The sequence below is a fragment of the Xiphophorus hellerii genome, chromosome 9 (genome assembly GCF_003331165.1).
Source record: "Xiphophorus hellerii strain 12219 chromosome 9, Xiphophorus_hellerii-4.1, whole genome shotgun sequence".
NCBI classification, from domain to species: Eukaryota; Metazoa; Chordata; class Actinopteri; order Cyprinodontiformes; family Poeciliidae; genus Xiphophorus; species Xiphophorus hellerii.
In genome coordinates this window covers 21,642,536-21,658,284 of record NC_045680.1, presented here as the reverse complement: position 1 = coordinate 21,658,284, position 15,749 = coordinate 21,642,536, and the positions used below count along the sequence as shown (strand labels likewise).

The 15,749-nt window shown below is 40.5% G+C and overlaps 2 protein-coding genes across 4 annotated transcripts in view; one reads left to right on the top strand and one right to left on the bottom strand.

The window, feature by feature from the left end:
* usp24 (ubiquitin specific peptidase 24) overlaps positions 1 to 8,881 on the bottom strand; it is a 40,096-nt gene extending 31,215 nt beyond the window's left edge. For 2 of the 3 annotated variants that reach the window (XM_032571561.1, XM_032571562.1), the window contains exons 1-8: positions 8,479 to 8,881; positions 4,749 to 4,917; positions 4,480 to 4,547; positions 4,245 to 4,388; positions 3,007 to 3,132; positions 2,694 to 2,729; positions 2,522 to 2,587; positions 181 to 246 (exon numbers count right to left, since the gene is read on the bottom strand). In XM_032571561.1, the coding sequence (XP_032427452.1) occupies positions 181 to 246; positions 2,522 to 2,587; positions 2,694 to 2,729; positions 3,007 to 3,132; positions 4,245 to 4,388; positions 4,480 to 4,547; positions 4,749 to 4,917; positions 8,479 to 8,757 (954 nt within the window). In that variant the 5' untranslated portion in view covers positions 8,758 to 8,881. The remainder of the gene's footprint in view (positions 1 to 180; positions 247 to 2,521; positions 2,588 to 2,693; positions 2,730 to 3,006; positions 3,133 to 4,244; positions 4,389 to 4,479; positions 4,548 to 4,748; positions 4,918 to 8,478) is intronic. The other variant, XM_032571564.1, reaches the window with a different exon arrangement.
* Positions 8,882 to 10,026: 1,145 nt separating this feature from the next.
* On the top strand, positions 10,027 to 14,470 carry bloc1s2 (biogenesis of lysosomal organelles complex-1, subunit 2). The gene is made up of 5 exons (XM_032572792.1): positions 10,027 to 10,233; positions 10,422 to 10,538; positions 12,471 to 12,590; positions 12,753 to 12,857; positions 13,771 to 14,470. Exons 1-5 carry the CDS (start codon positions 10,068 to 10,070, stop codon positions 13,800 to 13,802), a joined length of 540 nt encoding a protein of 179 aa, XP_032428683.1. The 5' UTR covers positions 10,027 to 10,067; the 3' UTR covers positions 13,803 to 14,470.
* Positions 14,471 to 15,749: the final 1,279 nt, after the last annotated feature.

The following is a 15,749-nucleotide window of genomic DNA, read 5'->3' as shown; positions in this document are numbered from 1 at the left end:
CAGGAAGTAAACTAATCAAAACAAGAAATAGAAAAATGTAATAGTCCACACTCTGTGTGTGAGTGGCTATATTTCTAAGATTTCCTTTTATTTAACCATTCAAATCTAAGAAGTATTTTAACTTTGTTGCAACTATGTGATAGCATTCATTGTGAGAATACAGAGTACATATTAGCTCACCTGGACGAGGCTGGAGTTTAAATATTCTGCACAAACACCAAGGGGCTGGACCAGGGCTGATACACACTGAGCACACAGGTGGAAAGAGACAGAAGGGATATCAAACACACACAAATCAATAAGCAGATCAACTCATCAATACCACCTGCAGTACAGCTAGCTCATGCTATATTTAAGGTTTTATAACAGCAACAGCATAATCTGTGCTTCTCAATCCTCAGCAAGACACTTATAAAAACCACAAACAGCAAATATTTTACCTCAAATAAATGTGAAGGCCTAAAGTTCAAACTGGATTTTTATCTTGTGTTTTCACACCTGGTAGTTCCCAATCGACTCGGTTCGATTTGGAACTTAAATTCCAACATTTCTTTATTTTATTTTATTTTTACATTTTCAGTTGGTGCGGGTCGCTTTTACGACGCACTGTGTCAAACAAACCAAACCCTTTGAGAAACAAAAAAGCTGTCCACATCCTCGCCTGTGGTGGCGCTGCAACAACAACCATTGAAGGAAACGACAAGAAAACCTCTGCAGAAGACATGAGCGCAACTTCCTTCCTTCTTCACGAAACGCAAACAAAAGTGGATTAGCGTCAGATTTTTGCGGTAGCAGGATTTTTCTCAAATTTGAAGCTACTCCATTCTTGTTGACATTTCATTAAGGAAGTTGCGCTCAGTGTCTTCTTCGGAGGTTTTCGTGCCTTTTTCTTCAGTAGTTCTTGGTGCAGCGCCACCACATGCGAGAGGGTTGTTGGTACATTTGACATAATGCGGCGTGAAAGTGAACTGCACCAGCTAAAAATGTAACAAGTGTTGCAATTTCGGTCCCCAATCAAACCGAGTCTAACAGCTGCGGAAACACCCTAAAAGATTACGGCTTCCTGAAAGAGTGATGTACTGCAAGCATGTGGTTGCACAGTAAAGGTCATACTGTGCATTTCATGTCGTTTAAACCAAGCATCATATCAAACATGTAAAGATTTTTCTTCTATACATCATTCCCTCTGTCAGTGCTTAGTCACAAAAGCATAGTGATTAGTTTCTGTTTGTCCTTTTAAAGAAATCCTTTGTAATCATAATTTAAGAAGCTCCTTCTCCTCAATGACCCCGACCCTCCATCCCACTCGACTTCCTCCTCAAAGCGGACAGATTAATGAGCCACCTCTGGGAGTCAGAAGAGGAGGGAGCTCTCCTCCCGTTATCTTTCCTCCTTTCACTTTCAGTCTCTGCCGTCTTTGGGGTAGGTTAAGCATTCGATGGCTAACGCTTTGCAGATACTCCTGAGCTCTCTCCGCTGCTTAAGAGTGCCAAATTAGCCCGCGTTGAGCCTTTAGCCTTGTTAACATGCCGAGCGTCAACTGCTATGCAAACTGCTGCGGTTCCGGCCAGGTTCTGGTGAAGGAAGCCTCCGCACAAGGACGCTTTCAGAAACATGTAAAACAACAGGGCATTTCAAGCGTCACACAGCGGGAGGATGTCAGAGTAAGAGAGCGTTACTGGGAGGGAGGCAGAAGAGGCACATTCAGCCCCCTGCAGCTGAGGGCAGAGGTGGGTTGGAGGGGGGAGACATGGTGACCTTCTATGCTGTCATAGACTCCATCAAAGTCTGTCACTCTGCATGCACGGAATGCGCAACTACTATTTCAGGTATTACAGTATGCAAAGCAGGGCTGGGCGATATGGTTTAAAAATAATACATATTTCATTTTCCAAACCAGATACAATTTCCTGCTTTAATAAACTTTATTTGTGCTTTCTTTTCATAAAAAAAAAAGAAAGTACAAATAACAGAAAATATTTTCAAAATGTATCGGGTCGGGATACGAGAATTTTTGTTTACTCACAAGCATATAGGCGTAACATTAGCAGAATAAAAACAAAGGTTTTCCAGAACAATGTCTTAAAATAACAGGAAAAAAGTTGCTCTGGTGAGAAAAAAAGTTTGGATTTTTTTTTTGTTGGAGTTCTAATGAAATTACTACTTCATTCTCCTATTGTTACAACTTTATTCTTGTATGTAATACGACTGTATTCCTGTAACATTATGACTTTATTTTTAACAAAAAAATAAATAAAATCTTAGCTTGACCCTTAAATTTTGTTGTAGAGTTGACTTGAATTCAAAGTCCAAATAAATAGAAGTTGTAAAACATGCTTGTCAAACAAGATGGCGGGCCTTTGGGTGTATTGACATTACTCTGAACTACGGAAAAAAATCTATGACTATATTGGTGAAAGAAACAAATCCAGATTTTCCCCCAAAAAAATGAAAACCAAAACTTTGATTAATCGATCGCCCAGCTCTAATGGAAAGAAATGAAGGGAAGGGATATTCTTACAGCGATCTCGATCTCCTCTGAGCTGAGTTTAGTCTGGATGGCAGCGAATCCTCCCAACTCTCCAAACTTCACCACAAAAAAGAGGGGAGGGAGAAAAATACAAAGACAAAAATATGAAGCAAAAGTACTGCAAACATTTATCATTTATAAACATGAACAATTTATCACTCACTCGATTCACTAAATCAACCAGCCAACCGTGGGGCTCCTGAAAGGGAAAACAAATCATGCTTTCATTCAACAATGACAGCGCAAACTCTGACAGACGGACGCGTGGCTGACAGCTGTTGTGTGTCAGTCACGCGTGTTTTCATGAGCTCATTGGCTCGGCTACACATCGCCGAGGATGAAAAACTCGTCTGCCTGTCCGTGAAACATAAACAGAGACTAATAAGGAAGCTGGTATATAAATATTCGGGCAACTTTGCACACATGTCGGTGCTTCTGGGTAAACCTCGAAGACAGAAAAGAAGAGCGTCCCTTACTTTCTGGTAGGTGTTGCTGGGAGAGACTCCAAATATGTTGGCCTCGTCTCCAAAAACTTCGGCCCAGTTCCTCTGACATGACTTCATTCGGTTCTTAAAGTGGTACTCGTTGTCGGGGTTAAGGGCCTGCTCACAACAGAAACAAACGCGACACGGTTAGATGACATTTGGCATCTACAGTAGTAATGCAAACAAGACTCCTTGCTGATTCCTTACGGGGACATCATACATCCAACCACAGATCCATAGCAAATATTTAACAGCAATATTTTGATTTATTTAGAAAAATGGGTGTTGATTTTTTCAAAGTCATATTTTAACCATGTTATTCATACATCTATAAATGTCAGATTTCCAAACTAATTATTTCATTCACAAGCAAAGTATTTCGTTTTCAGACTAAATATTTACTGTAGTTTACAAACAAAATATTTCGTTCCAAAGGAAATATTTATTTTCCAAACTAAAAATGTGATTTTCAAACTAAATATTTAGCTTGCTAAGGAGATGTTTAGCTAGACGAACTAAATATTTAGGTCCGAGCTAAATATTAAGTTTGGAAAAATACATTTGAGTTTGGAAAATAAATATTTAGCTCAGCCTTAAACAGTTAGTTAGAAAATAAATACTTAGTTTGCAAACAATAATTAGTTTTACTAACTAAATATTTAATTTACAAACTAAACATTTAATTTTCCAACTAAATATTTATTCCCCAAATTAAATATTTAGCTTGGACCTAAATATTTAGCAAGCTAAACTAAGTATTTAGTTTGGAAATTAAATGTTTAGTTTGAAAAATACGTATTTAGGTCAGACTTGAACATTTTGTTTTTAGTTTCTAAGCAAGATATTTAATTTGAAAGCTACATGTTTATTTTGGAGCTCTGACATTTATAAATGCATATTTAACATGGTGAAAATATTACTGAAAAATGACTTAAATAAACCAAAATATTGCCATTCATTTTCTACCGTGCAACTTTACAAACGTTACCTCATAGTTATCAGATTAAAGGAGGCTCATTATAAAGAAAAACATTTTTTCAGATATTTAAAAAAATATTTTCAAAACAAGTTTTCCTTTTTTCCCCCACCACTTTGTGTTGATCTATGGTATAAAAATCCCATTATAACACATTGAAGTTTGTGGTTAGAACGTGGTGGGTTCAGGGGGCGTGGGACAGAGAGGTTCCCTGTATGTAAAACAATCTACTGGAAACAGAGCGACAGCCCACCATGGTCAGGACCCCCATCAGGTTGACGGGGACGGGGTCCTGCTTCACCCTCTCGGCCACCAGCTCCACCAGCAGCATCAGCATGTTGTAGATCCCCTCGTGGATCTCCGTGCCCCACTTGTGTACGGCGCTGCTGGTCAACAGCTGGCGAGACGTAAAAACGGGAAGACAGAGTAAGTCGACGAGCGGCCAGCCCGTCCGGTCCGGCGGTCGCTCCGTTCCTTTCACAGCTCACCTTTTTGAAGGCCTCCGGCATGCACCGCTCCACAAAACGCTTGCAGTTCTCATCGGCGTCCGCCAGACCTGACGAGAGAGGGAGGTTCAGCGCTCTGAATCTAAACTCGGAAGAGGACGATATTTGGTCGGATACGCAATCAGCCGTGAGACTAAGCGTCCGCAGGAACGGCATGTGGTAAAAACCACCCGGCGGCCCAACGACACCATCCCACCACCACGGTGGTTTGTGTTTTGGAATGTGAAATAAGATGACCTGCGTTCTCTTACCGTGCCGTGCAAGGCAGGTGGAGGCGATGAGGCACTTGCCCAGGGACTCCTCTCTCTTGTAGGGTATGGACCAGTGATCGGTGAAGACCCGGCTCTCCAGCTCGTACAGGTTGGTGGTGGGGAACTCCATGCTGCCTCCTGAGCAGTTCCCGTTCTCGTCGTTGCTTCGCTGCAGACAGACGGGCGTGGCAAATTTATTACCAACACGCAGAAGGTGACTTTATCTCCTCCTACCCCCACCATCATCCCTCCCGCCTCCCAGAGCTCGTCTTTTCTGTTTTACGACTATCCAAACCGCCCTCTGCGTGATGCGAGGGTAATGCAAATCGCCTCTGTAGCATCTGCCCTTCATCTCTGCTCCATCTTCACGCATTTAATTAGGGAGCTTGATATGTTAATCTGCCTCAACTGAGCAAATGAAGGAGAAATCTACAGAAAGAGAACAGATAATTTGGCCTGAGCTGAAAAACAAAAAAACAAACAAGCGGAATCATTTACCTCAAAAAGTTTGCCAATATATTCATAAGGTCAGACACAACTGCGTGGCCCAGCAACAGGAAACATATTGTCGTATTCGAGAGCAACAGTCTCCATACCGAAGGTTTGAGCTGTAACTGATGTGATCTGCAGACCCCTGCGCCCCACCGAGCCCCCCGGAACTCATCTCCAGCTACATTATAAATGAGCAAAAACTATTACGGCCCATTTTGCCTGTGGGCTCCACCAAGTTTAAATATTAATGCAGAACAACCCAGTTGGATCAAGTCTTCCTAATCTGAACACATATCCAGATACTGGCTTACGTATTATTCAGCGTACTCCTCAGGCATAACCTTTATGTTACGGTTACTGAGGCTGGTTCAAAATCGTTAACGTTTCTTTTAGCTCTGGATCCGAAGGAAGAATCTCCAGTAGCCGTCAGTCGTGCAATGAATCTGAAGAGGCCTCTGACTGAAGACTTGCGTGACAAGACACATGACTGTCACGACATTCTAACAGATTAGAATCAAGGCAGCAGAGATGATATTTCACAGTAATACGTCTTGGATAAGACCATCAGTTGTTAGCAAGAACCGCTAATCCACCTCATTTGCCTTTGCCGCATCTCTTTAAAATCTCTGTCTAAGTTTATGGTTAGATTCTTACCAAAAATATTGATGGACAAAGTGGCTTAAAGCAACCAATGACAAATAATCCTGATAATTCATCGGCTAAAATCAACCTGTTTTATACTGTTGTTAGTTTACAAAAAGCAGAACGGTAAAAGCTAATAATATTCCGCTTAGTATGCTTTTGCAAAACAACTTTAAGAGGGCCATTCTATGTGTTCGTTCATGTCTATGAAACGGCGTCAAGAACTAATTGTTGCTTTCTTGTGATCATATTATATTAATTTTTCAATTTCTCTAATAACTCCGAATCCATAATACATTCGCACACGAGAATCTCTTGCCAGCCCCGGGAGGAGGCAAAGTGCAGGGAGCAGGAGGGAGGAGGACGCAACCGGAGATGCATTATATTCCATCCTTTCCCCTTTCTAGGAAAATTAGATACGACAAGCAGATGGATGAGAGGTGGAAAACAGCAGGAAGACACGGATAATAGAGACGTTCGGTTGAAAACCCAACAGAAATATGGCAAAGAAAATCTGAAACTTCTGAGCAGGAACACCAAATGACATCCCAATCAGAAACGAAATGACCAATATATATTGTTTTAACACCTGAAGACATAAGCAGAGTGGAAGGAAAAATGTGTGCATTGCTGTGTGTGTGTGTGTGGGCGTGTGTGTGTTGGGGCGAGCGGGTAACTCTGCCCCACTCTGTTACCGTGCGCCCACAGCCCTCTTGGGAACTCTGCGCAAAAACTGCAGCGCGTTTGTGTGTGTGTGTGTGTGTGTGTGTGTGTGTGTGTCGGAGCGGCCGAGGGAGGAACTATATTTAGGAGCAACACACGAGGCCACAGACGAACCACCGGTCTGTTACACATCAACACGGCAACTGTGAGAGGGGGGAATTAATCGCGTTCGTCCTTTGTGTTACGGCACGCGCAGAACATTTCACACCTTCAAACCTCACACGGAAGTGACTTTTGACGAGTTCCCGTCAGGAAGTTCTGCTCCAGAGGTGTATTGAAAAATTTCTGTGTTGTCACAGAGTCCTTGGTTGTTGATGTGCCCGGTGGTTAATGCATCACCCTGCCGTGCTTTAAATCGCTACATGATAAACGGAAAGGGTTTCTACAAAGTTCGTCCTGCAGCTGTTATGTAATTCATCCGAGTTTCATTATGTGTTTGTTTCACATAACACAATACTGAAACTAGCTTCTGATTTGCCAGAAGCTAATTTCTGGCCAAACCAAAATGTGAAACCAGTTTGGTTTCACATTTTTTACTTACTCAGAGTTGTTAATTCTCGACTGGTTCACCCAATTCAGACTTGTTATAAGGGTAATTTCTAATAACTGTGATAGTAACTTTAATTTGTAAAAACATTTTTAAAAGGAATGATGATGCTAAATCAGACTTAGTTTAGGAATAGGAAACCAAAAGACATTTTTTGAGCTTAATAAAAAAAAAAGTACAAAAATTAGGGTCATATTTAATGTATAAATGGGAATATTCTTGCAATTTGTTCATTTTACAATGGATTCTGGACTACTACCACTGACGGATATCCTGCTGCAGATTATTATTATTTTTTTCATATTGGAATTAGCAGATCAGACCTAAAAAGCAAAATCAATCCATCTTAAGTCATAATCAATATCTACAGCAGACCTTTTGCTTGAACACCTTAATATTATCTGTAAGAGTCACTTAAGCTGCTGATTCATAACCTATGAAATCACAGACTTTGGAAGAGCATTCTCATTCCACAACAGGTTTTCTAACAGAGCAACAAGTCAAAGGTCAGGCAGAAGAGGAAACACAGCTATGCATTGCTTTAGGGGTCAGTCAAAGCAATCCTACTGTGCTATGCTGACAGGCGCTTTATGAGAGGCCGGAGGATTTAATGGCTTTCGCAGCACATAAACACAGCGGGCTGGACTAAGTTAGGACCCGCAAGCAAGTATTATACCTGCAACCAGTTGCTGCTTCTATAACAGTGATCCCTCAATAGCATAAGAACATATGGATCTACACACAACTATTACCAAAATGGCACCTTTGCTATAGAGACATTGCGAAACCGCTTCAAAGTCAAGTTAGAGAGAAATAAAATGTTAACAGTGGTGGAGCTGTCAGACAGCCTCCTGGTTAGAGGCAGATAATACGAGGCAAATCATTTCAACAGTCTGGACGACAATCAAAGAGCCATCCTAAACTAGTGCTTCCTTTAAACATCTGTGAAAGTGATGCTTTCGCTGCTGCTCCAAATTACTGGCGGGTTTCACCCTCAGACTTAGCTAGAAAAAAAAGCTACTAGCTAGCTAGCTAGGCTAGGCTAGGCTAGCTTGCAAATGTGAATTTCTCATTAAGCTTTAGCAGTAAAATTCCTTAACATATTGTCCAAGAGCTCTTTTTATATCAGCATGAAGTGCTAGCATGTCCTGTCCGTGTGGGACTGGTGGATCATTTTCTCCCCGACAGCCCACGTTAGGGGCTGCTGCTTGTAGCCTTGAAGCCGCTAAGTTGAGCTAGTTAAATGGGCGAGCCTACTTTCTGCTGCAACTTACAACCGACCGTATTTCCTCACTCGCTCCTGGAGCCGATGCGTATTGCGCTTACCTCGCCGTCCACGACGTCGTGGTATGCTGGAGGGGGATCGAACCCACTAGTCCCAGTCCTCCCGCTGTTTTCCCCGTCCCCACTGGAGCCCAAGCCGGTGGAAGGCCCACTCTCCATCGGCTCGTATCCATAGCCGAGTCCGGGGCTCTCGTTCGTTAGAAGCGCCACTGCCTCGTTGATGTCATTCTTTGCCAGCCGGAGCGCTTTCCGTATCACGTCAGGGTCTGGGAAACCCATGCAGAGGAGCGTCGTTATGTGCTGCTCCTCTTCGGTCTCCATTTTCGGGGTGTCTCCGCTTCCCACACTAGTTGTACAGCGGTGCTCGGCACAGCCCTGTAGCTGTGCACGCCGCCATGTTTACAGTCCGCCGCCGCAGCTAGCCTGCCTGTCACGATTTGCTTCTCTCAGAACAGCGCCGACACAGGTGATACGGTGAATTCTGCATTCCGAGAACTGCAGTCTGGCCACGGGAGCGCGCACGCTGGCAATACTAGATGATTCAGCTGTGATTTTAACCTTGTTATTAGTATTTACCGTCTGTGCGGCTTCACCTGGAGGAGTTATGTTTGGAAGTCCATGATATATGAACTTTACTTTTTTCAAAAGATGAACATAAAGCGGCCGAACAGAACATGCCAGTAAGCTGCCCTATAATTTATTATTATTATTATTATTATTATTATTATTATTATTATTATTATTATTATTATTAGTAGTAGTAGTAGTAGTAGTAGTAGTAGTATATTAATAATGCTATTAGTATTACATAAAAAATAAAATAAAATAATAATAATAGCAAAAATAATAGCTTCTATTACTACTACTACTACTACTAATAACAATAATAATAATAATAACAATAGTTGGGCATAAATAATTTCCGGTGTGCCATTATTCACTAAAATGTAAATAATGTCAAAAGTAATATTTTTAAAGATAATTTTTAAGCTCTTTTGAGGAATCCCTGGCTGATCAATGAGCACCACATGTTGATTTAAATAAACTACTTTTAAATCTATTTCTGCAAGCCGTATGAATAATTTTCCAATTCAATTGTAATTTGGGACAAGGGAGCCAATTATAAATAGTGATGAGAAATAATTTAAAAAATTGCATTATTTTGTACATTTAGAATTTTTAAAATTCTTTTATATCTGTTTTCATACTTTTTGATGCAATGATTCCCCTGTTTTCCGTACAATAGAAATTGTTCTACATATTTTTATAACTACTTGAACACAGGCATGTGGAAATGCAGCATAGATTTATAGGATATTTAAAATAGATTTGAAGGTATTTTTTTAACCATACATTTTTCTACAAAAAAGATAAAATATTATTTAATGCAAGTAATTTGTCCCTCTTATTTTTGTCAAAACAAATGTTTATTAAAACTTTAATAAACACTACGCTATCAAAAGTCCCTTCTTGTGCAACACCAGAACAGCGACTTTACGTTTTACAAAGAAGGGCGTGGCATTGCGCGTGCGTAGGGGCGGTCTGGGGGCGTTGGTCGTTATGCCGCGCCGCGAGCGCGTCACGTGATCGCCGGGCTCACGTGATAATGGACGAAACAAAACAGGAACAAAATGGCTGCAACTGGAGATGAAGCCGCAGCTATGGACAGTATTTCCAGGGACCCAGCAGCCGTCTCAGCGGGGTTAATCGCGGCTGCTAGCGGCACGGCTGCGGCGGAACGCCCAGACGATCCACCGGAAACCGCGTCGAGTGCGCCAAAGAAACCTGGAGCAAACAGTACGTGGTGCTTTCCTTGCACTTCCTTAGCACCCAAATGGCAATAGAGCACACAGTAAACAAATGTTTTTTTTTGTTTGTTTTGCTTTTATTTGATTGTTGACTGATGATTTATTGCATTGCAGTTGTGGTTTCATCCAAATTCTCATCTGGATTAATTTAGTTCTGTTTCAAATTGTTGTGCCCAGGCGATGGAGGTGTGGAGACCGCGGAGGAGGCTGTGGAGCCCGCAGAGCCAGATATCAACGAGCTGTGCTCTGACATGTTTGAGAAGATGGCCATTTTCCTGCAAGGGGAGCTAACAGGTGTTAAACCTATTCTCATTGCTATTATTGTGCTCTTTCTCTAAAGCTGCCATTGGATACTGCAGTCTACTTTTAAGCGTGCCTAAAATGTATTTACCACACTTAATTTAGATACTACCTAACACTTTTCTAAAAAATATTCCCAAACTTCACTCAGACTTGTTTTAGTCTTACTTCTTGTCAAAGCAGTTTTTCTTGACTTCTCTCTGGCCATTATTTCTAATGAATCTGGTTAATCTCGTTGTGCAAGTTACAAGGGATGCTCCGATTCTTTCGTTTAAGTATAAATGCTACTATGTGATCTGGCAAAATGGAAAAGTGATCTGGCAATAAAGTCACTTAATTTAGATGTAAAACTTGCAAAATACAGCAGCTATTCAGTCAAATGGACAATTGAAAAACCTGCAATCAGTAAAACAATATTTAACAGTAAGGTTTTCAATACCCTAAATTATACATGAGTCAAATAAATCTCACGATCATTGCCTATATCAAATAATGTCAAGAAAAAAGGAAACATTCATTCAAAGTCAAATGCTGGCTGCATCAAAATAAATTTGGCCGTTCCAAATGTCCTTTGTTTTCTGCATTGAGCCTCGATATAGCCAAACTCGGTCAATTGCTTGTTTTTTTAAATGCCATATTAGATTCGATATGTTGATGCATTTTGATGTGCTTCACCTCCGAGGTAAATTTCCGCTGCAACACGCAAACGTCCCCATTCACTCTCAGTGCGTTATAGTTCCACATGACGGGATTTGGTGCTGCGCGCATGTGCAGTGTGAAGGAAAGAGAAGATGAGCTGCGCACGCAGGCTGCGAAGTGACATAGATGTGATCGGTTTTGGTGATCAGCAACAAGAGACCGCGATGGGCGATCACCAATCATAAATTTTTTCACGGAAATCGGCCGATTATGATCAGTGGCCGATCGATCGGCACACCTCTACAAGTTACCTAACTGAGTGGTACAAATAACCCGCAGCATTAGATTTATAGCATATCACATTGAAGACAGTCGTCAATTAAGGAAAATATGGGACAGCAGTTTCCTTAATAACAGTGGTTGTTAGTAAAACTCGTCAGTAGAGGAGACAGAAACTGGTCCAGGAGGATATGTCAGTAGGTCATAAGCAACATTTAAGGAACCTGGAATTATGGGGAAAAACTGGCAATCTCTTGTGTGTCTAGGAGTTTAGCAAAACTCCTAGACAAGGGCAACATCTAAACCTGGTTAAACCTCCCAAAACAGAGGAGGAGGGCCAAAGGTCGGATCTTCAGGAAGCAATTTCAAAAAGTATGATTTTCAAAAACCGGTGAGCATCGCCTAAAGAACAACAGACTTAATGGCAATTATGGTGATGAATCATGAAATTGAGAAGTTTCAAAGTCTATTTTTAACCCAGAACCATCATAGAAAATTGTACATGAAGAAGTCCAACCTTACAACGTTATACAAAATTATGACTTTAGAGTCAAGATATTAAAAGTTTTGGAATGGTCTAACTAGATTTCTGGACTATATCTCATAGAAAATCTGAGGACTAGATTGTCATCACAATTTCAACATGCTGATAGTATTAAAACAGGGAAGTCTCAGGGCTGGAATTAATTTAAACACTCTGAACAATTTTATAACAACTTTTATTATAATAGAAAATTCAAATGGACATACGTTTGCTAGATCTTATCGTATTTCTAAGATTAGGAGTGCTTAATAGATGTAAATGATGTGTTTGGATAGCTTTGAAGCGCACATTTGACAAATTTCAAGTCACCCGCAATCTCACAAACACCTGGTGTTTGGTGTTCATTAATTAATAGTGTACACTGGTAAGAAGTGTGTCTCTAAATTGACGTATTCTTATTTCTATTCCATTTTTCTTTACTGTTGTTTCTTTTCTCTCATGAACAAATGTGCTTTTCTTCTTAGCAACGTGTGAAGATTACCTGCTGTTGGAGAACATGAACAAGCTCACAAGCCTGAAATACATGGAAATGAAGGACATTAGTATCAACATAAGCCGGAATCTGCAGGATCTCAACAACAAGTGTAAGCATTTAGCATCATTTTAAAGAAAAAAAAAAAAAATCAACATTCATGAATTAGAGCTTTTTTGTTTGTTTGGTTTTTTCCATTTCTGATTCCTTTCTGAATTGAAGAGCTCTTGGTTGTGGGGGTGTGTGTGTGTCTGTGTGTGTGTGCTTGTTTCAGATGCGAGCCTACAGCCTTACCTGGATCAAATCAATAAGATCGAGGAGCAAGTGTCATCCCTCGAACAGGCTGCATACAAATTGGATGCATACTCCAAGAAGCTGGGTAAGACATGCGCTACACAGTAGAGAGGATTTAGACATCTGGCAAAGTGTAGTTTCTGCTGAGAAATCATGGATTTTTTTAAAATTAGAAAGATATATCAGTTATCAATATCATCCCAATTTGGTTCTACATGTTAAGAAAATACAAAAAGTATTGTTAGAAACTGGAGTTATTGCAGTAAATTTTATCACTCAGTTCTCAGACTGCAAGACAACAGGAGGAAAATAAACATGGGGACTACCACAGGAGAGATTACTGCAAGAAGAATGTTTTCATTGTTGTAAAATAATGACTGAATATCAAACGATCAGATATATAACTTCCTACTTTCTGATTGCGCTGCATCATGTATGACGCACTCAACAATACGTGATTTACATGGAGAACAAAAGTGACAAACAGGTTTGTTTGTTACAGAGTGTTTATAATTTACTTCCTTCTGCATCTAGCGATGAAGAAAATTGCAATTTTACTTTAAAAAAATGCATTTAGCCTTTTTAATTTTGATCGTAACCATAATTAAAATCCAGGGTTTCCCCCAGAAAACTTGCTAAGCCAGGTGCTCGGGGCGCTAGGGCAGTCAATCATCCAGCCAGCCCCCAAGTTTTTGAGTTAAAAAATTTATAAGTTTACAGGAAATTTGAAAATATCACTTGATAGTTATGCGTTATTGGAAGACTGGAAGATTAATACCTAAACACCAACTACAAAGTCTTAAAAAGGCAATGATTTTAAAAAATTTAGATAAATAATGCCAAGTCTGGTGGGGGCACAAGTAAAGCCTGGTGGCCCGCCAGGCTTATAATACACTGTGGAAAACTCTGAAATCTGTTATTGTTTCATCTCGGTTCTAGAGACTGGACACGCTTTTTATTTGTGGAAGGAACAATCCTTTTTATTTTTCTATTTGTAGAAGCCAGATTCAAGAAACTGGAGAAGCGATGAGGGACAGGAGACGAGGCAGACTGAGGGTTTCGGTTCCTTCTCGCCTTCTTCACCCATCCCTGCCCTCCACTCTACTTACCAGTAGACTCAAGAGCGACAGGGGAGGATGTGAACTGTGGCTGAAGCAAAAATAAGAAACACTCCAGCGAAAGCAGGCGTCTTTATACACTAATACCACAGTGTTGGCTGTAAATTTGACTCCAGCATCACTGGTTTCTGTTCATGCAACCAAGATGTGCCACATGTTTGTCCAACGGTTAGCCTCTCCTAAGTAATATCAGGAAGATGTTCTTATCAAAAAGTGAAGTAAATGACACATATGTAGTTAATTTACTTCTTAAAGCATATTTAAAGCTTAATCATGTCAGAAACCTTTTTATTTTTTCAGGCATTTCTTTTATAAAATGTTGGGCAATAATCTGAGTTTACTCTGCATTAATTATTTTGTCAGGCAGTGTTCATGAGACGCCAAACTGCTTAAACCTGAGGCTTGGTTTTAATGTTGAGTTTAAAGACAAACTCCACAGTTTGTTTTAAATTTGTAGCTCACACACAATTCCTTATAAAGTCAACATCATGTCATGTTCTCCTGAAAACGCACCACTGAAATAAAATTTTCTTTGAAATAAAGCCTAATCCCACCACCGACAGCAGATGGCAGTCTTGCACCACGATTGCTTCTTTTAGGATTTTTTTTTTTTTTTTAGATATTAGTTGTTTTCCTGCTTGGGGGAACTGAACCACTGTTAAATAAGAAAGGATTGAGTTACTGCTTTCTCACAGAAAGGACAAGAGTCAAGCTTCAACAGAGGGAAACGGATGGCATCTAGCTGCACATTCAAAGCAACGGATGGATGCCATCTGCTGCCTTTGTTTCCATCTTCACGTCAACTGAACAGCAGATCATCTAAGCTCGTTGGATCTTTCTTCTGATTGTATGCCAATCTCTGCGCACGAGGATGTGTATTTGTGTGTGAGGCTTAATCTAAAACAGGCCCCTGTCATTAGTTCAGCTGAGACGCTGGCACAGAGGGAGCTCATTATTCATACTGTAACGTTATTTACTGTTGCTCTGTGATCCTTCCATCTCTCCCTTTCCTTGCTTTATATTTTTTCCCCTCCCCACACCCCCAGAGTAAACACCTCTGTCCTCTCCTGAAGGCCCTCGACTCGGCGTCTTGAGCTTTGGACAGTTTTCTGGAGTCTTATATGTGCGTGCCAGGAGGCAGTCAAGCAAAGTACAGAAGGTAACATTAATCATAGCCAAGCCTCTCATGTTGTTAAGTTTGGGTGGGTATTGCATGTTCTGTGCTAAATAATTGGCTTAAAGATTTGGCAGGTGGAAGGAATTTATGCAGTTTTTATAGCTTGTAGGTTCCAGCTATGGTGGAGAAACTCAGTTCAGATAGCAGATTATTCTGCTTTGAAAAAGTATTCACCTCTCCTTTACACCTTCCACTTGAAAACCTCCATTTATTTTGCTTTGTTATCAACACAAGTAATAATTTTTTAGTTGGTTTTTGCAAGTAAAAATCTGAAATGTTTGGCTTGGCATTTCAATTACTTTGCAGAGTCGATATTTAGTTTTTTCCAATGACAGCTGGAGGAATTTTGAGGCTATATTTTTCTTCTTGTGGTAACATACGTCAGGCTCAGGCTGGATAGAAAACATCTCTGTACATCAGTTTCACATCTTATCATAGATTTACAGTTGGATTTAGGCCTGGGCTGTGATTAGGTTATTGTAAAACATGCTATCTAAACCAGTCGTTTGGTGTCGTCCTGCTTGAAGCTGAATATCTTGCAACCTCTTGCAGGTGTTCTTCCACGATTGCAAAAAATGATGTTTTCTTTTCCCTCAATTACACAACCATGCACTACTTTTTGTTGATGTGAAAGTCAGATAAAACACAATGAATTTTGCAAGTTTGCAGTGAAACGGTTCAA

Coding starts and splice junctions, on each gene's coding strand:
- bloc1s2 (XM_032572792.1), top strand. CDS start 10,068: ATGGCTGCAACTGGAGATGAAGCCGCAGCTATGGACAGTATTTCCAGG. Junction 10,539..12,470: donor CCTGCAAGGGGAGCTAACAG/GTGTTAAACCTA, acceptor TTTTCTTCTTAG/CAACGTGTGAAGATTACCTG. Junction 12,591..12,752: donor GCAGGATCTCAACAACAAGT/GTAAGCATTTAG, acceptor TGCTTGTTTCAG/ATGCGAGCCTACAGCCTTAC.